Consider the following 3,954-nt stretch of genomic DNA (forward strand, 5'->3'; position numbering starts at 1 on the left):
GGTGGGCTGAGAACACAGCGACTGTTTATCATAGACAATTTATTTTCCAGCGCTAAGTCAACATATAATAGCAAACTTACAACAATTATTTAACATTTTTAAAGCCATGAAGAAGGGACAGAGCGCGGAGCGGCTGGGGAGAGCGGCAGAGCGGGAGGCAGACGCAAGGCAGGCTCCCCGGGAGGGCCCTTGCGGCTCCGGGCGCAGTCCCTAAGCCGCCCGGTCGCCGGCGTCGCCGGGAGCGCAGCGCGGCTCCCGCTCGCCATGAGCCACCTCTTCAGCCCCCGGCTGCCTGCTCTGCCCACCTCGCCCATGCTCTATCTGTACGGCCCCGAGAGACCCGGGCTGCCTCTGGCCTTCGCCCCCGCGGGCGCGCTGGCGGCCTCGGGCCGGGTGGAGCCCCCCCAGAAGCCGCCCTACAGCTACATCGCGCTCATCGCCATGGCGATCCAGGATGCGCCTGAGCAGAGGGTCACACTCAACGGCATCTACCAGTTCATCATGGACCGCTTCCCCTTCTACCACGACAACCGGCAGGGCTGGCAGAACAGCATCCGCCACAACCTCTCGCTCAACGACTGCTTCGTCAAGGTTCCCCGCGAGAAAGGGCGGCCCGGCAAGGGCAGCTACTGGACACTGGACCCTCGCTGCCTGGATATGTTCGAGAACGGCAACTACCGGCGCCGGAAGAGGAAGCCCAAGCCCGGCCCAGGGGGCCCGGAGGCCAAGCGGGCCCGCGCCGAGACGCAGGAGCGCGGTTCAGAAGCGCCGCCGGAGGTGCGGAGCGCGGCGGGGTGCCCCCGCCCCGCGACCCCCGTCCAGGAAAGAGCGCCCGAGCGCCCCTCGCCCCTTCGGGAAGCCTCCTCTCCGCCACCGGCGTCCCTCCCCTGGCCCAGGCCCGGGTCCCCAGAGGGGGACGCGGGCGACGCGCTCCAGGGCGCAGCGGCGGTGGCTGTCGGCCAGCCTGAGCGCACGGTGGACGGCCGGGCGACTCCTCCGCGCCCCGCCTCCCGCAGCTCTCCGAAGAGCTCGGACAAGTCCAAGAGCTTCAGCATAGACAGCATCCTGGCCCGACGGCAGGGGCAGAAGCCGGCTGGAGGGGGCGAGCTCCTGGGGGTGGCTAAGCAGGGGCCCAGCGGCTGTCTGGGCGCCTCGCTTCTGGCCACCTCCTCGAGCCTCCGTCCGCCTTTCAACGCTTCCCTGATGCTCGACCCGCACGTCCAGGGCGGCTTCTACCAGCTCGGGATCCCCTTTCTCTCCTATTTCCCCCTGCAGTTCCCAGAAGCGGTGCTTCATTTCCAGTAAAGCAGACGGCGGCCGCTCCTTTCCCTCCGCCCTGGTCTGAGCTCCGTGTGAGCGAGCAGGAGGGCTCTCACCACTGGGAAAGCAATCGCATTTTTAAGTAAATGATTTCCTCTGCCTGCATATGGATCGTGGGAAGTATTAGCATCCTCAGTTGCACAAAGTGGGCACACTCCCCTGCCTCCTGCAAGACGGACCTTCCCAGAACCGGAGCAGCTTCGAAGATTTAAAAGACCCTGCCCACGCTGCGACTCGGGCATCTCAGACTTCCTACCGCAGGCGCAGGAAAATTCCTTGAACCTTAGGTCAGTCTGATGACATGATCTTCCACTAGCACCCAGACAGGTCCTGCGCGTCCGGAGGGAGTGGGGGAGGGTCCAGACAACCCGAGGGCAGACAGACGGCCGCAGTGTGGTCCTTTCTGTCTAAGAGCCACGGTCTGACCATTGCCAGCTCGGCTGTCACTGTGGCCCCGGCCTTGGCTTTTGGCCCCACGGAGTGATGGGTGTTCACAGCTGGGTTTGTCCCTAAGGTCCAGCTGTGGGGACACCAGGGCCAACCCGTTTTTTAGGTTCTTTAGCAGATCCTGGGGCTTGGTGAGGACTTAGGACCAATGTTCAGGCGGAAGCTGAGAGACCACACTTTCACTGTAAATAGAGAAATCTTCTCTCTTTTCCTTTTAGATAGTAAAAGGAACACACTATATTCTTTGGCTAAAAGCTTGATTCTTTTTACTATAAGGGTTGCCCTGTGAACGTGTGTATTAACAACCTCTATTAAAAAAGTGCACTCTGTGTAACTTAGCATTTTGCTGCTTTACAGTAGATAGCTGGATAGGTCCTTAGTCAATACACGTGCTCTCCAACGCCTGTTGCCAACCACAGACATCCGCCTATCTCTTAGCTTTATTGTTTAAGGGGTCAAAACATTTCTAGGGACACAGGAAGTGCACGAGGGTTAGGGAATCTTGATTGTTGCCACATTTTCCAGAACTGTGTAGTGAAAGGACTATTTTTAATCTGAAGAGTTGGGTGAAACAAGCACACGGAAAGCAAGTGGAGGCAGGGATGGGTGAGCGCTCAGAAGAGCAAGGGAGTCCCCTGGGGTCTGTGGGGGTGGGGGCGCCCCAGGAACAGGAGGCTTAGTGGGAGGCTCCCTGGCCAACTGCAGCTGCCTCCTCCCTCCAAGCGCCAGCCAGGCAGGCCCAGAGCCTGCAGCTAAACAAACACCTTATGGAGGTGACTGCCAGGCTGGGGCGAGGAGTGGGCGGGAGGGCAGGGGTCCGAGACAAAGATGTGATTATGAAAACTGAGATTTTCACAGCCCACTTCAGCTGGGAACTTCGGGGGAATGCATCTAAGCTCTCACGGTATCTCTCTGGGTGGTTGCGGCGGTTCTGAGACTCGATTTCCTGAACCTCCAAGCTACCTTAATTTTACCAAACGTGGGAAAAGCATAGTAAGTCAGTAGTTCCTGGAGGGAGGCGGAGATAGGTCTTTGAGATAATTTTTTTTAAAGCAGATTGAAGCAGTTTCCAGAACTTACATAAAAGTGAACACTAACTTCACATCTGAGAGCCTGTTGGTTAATATGCTGGAAAAGATATTTCAGACAAACAGAATAATTTAAGAATTAGCAAGCACAGAGCTGACTGAGAATTCATGTTGAAGGCCATTTGCTACTGACCTCCAGAAGCGTCCATGTCCGAGTTCTGCCCAGGCTGGTGGGAACACTGTGGTGGGCGAGCTTCAGGGTTCTTGATGTTAAGAACTCTGATGAACCATGCTGAAATCCAAGATCGCTGTGATTAACTTACAATGTGCTGGAAGGGCCACTGTTGGCTATTTTCTTATCCTGAAGTCTCAACCTCTGTGAATAAAGTTATTTTTTCATTAACCTCTCAGGGACTGATTCAGTGGATTACTGGGAGGAATAAGCAGTGTAACAGGAAAGGGGAGACTGGGATCGTATCTGGGAACCCCAGCAGCATTTCTTGGACTCTGGCTTCTGAGGGAGGAGGGCTTGTGCGTGGACCCGGAGGGCAGGATGGAAAACTCCAGGACTGGAGGATGTTGCCTGAGGTTCCCCAGTAAGATGAAGATTCTGCTGAGCGGGGTATGCTTATGTTTTCTGTTTATGTTTGATTTGCTATCTTTTGTTAACTTATGATGGCTCATTTCTGGAGAAGCAAATATTCTAATACTGTCATTTAAAAAGGATGGCATCTTAGAGTTGCAATTCCAAAAAGTACAGTACACACATTATTTTTCTGCCATAGAAGGAAAAAGGCAGGAGGATGTGTCACTCTGTCAGTGTCTATACATACATAAGGAGGGATTCTCTTACCTCAGCCCCACATTCATCTGGTTGAGGAAAACAAACAGAAATGGACAGTGGGGTCATTATCTGTGGATTCTACACAATTCCATGTGTGCTACGCCCTGCTAAGGAGAAAGAGGGACTTTGGGACTTACGGATCCAAATAGCTGTTCTAATGTCCCAGTTTTAGTTATGTGCTCCTGATTATGGATCAATGAGACCACGAAAAGCTTTCCACTCTTAATAAAAGCAAAATCACCTAGATTTTGAGTAAACCGGAAGCAACCATATTGTCCTGTTCTTGGGCAATGCAAAGTATGCCTCTGTGTTCTC

At 54.7% G+C, this 3,954-nt stretch overlaps 1 protein-coding gene across 1 annotated transcript; it reads left to right on the top strand.

Annotated features, from left to right (window-relative positions):
• On the top strand, positions 1-3,205 carry FOXL1 (forkhead box L1). Its single transcript, XM_069552608.1, has one exon. The coding sequence runs from the start codon at positions 265-267 to the stop codon at positions 1,303-1,305; it is 1,041 nt and encodes a 346-aa protein (XP_069408709.1). The 5' UTR covers positions 1-264; the 3' UTR covers positions 1,306-3,205.
• The last annotated feature ends 749 nt before the right edge of the window (positions 3,206-3,954 follow it).

The sequence above is a fragment of the Ovis canadensis genome, chromosome 14 (assembly GCF_042477335.2).
Source record: "Ovis canadensis isolate MfBH-ARS-UI-01 breed Bighorn chromosome 14, ARS-UI_OviCan_v2, whole genome shotgun sequence".
Taxonomy (NCBI): Eukaryota; Metazoa; Chordata; class Mammalia; order Artiodactyla; family Bovidae; genus Ovis; species Ovis canadensis.

Coding starts and splice junctions, on each gene's coding strand:
- FOXL1 (XM_069552608.1), top strand. CDS start 265: ATGAGCCACCTCTTCAGCCCCCGGCTGCCTGCTCTGCCCACCTCGCCC.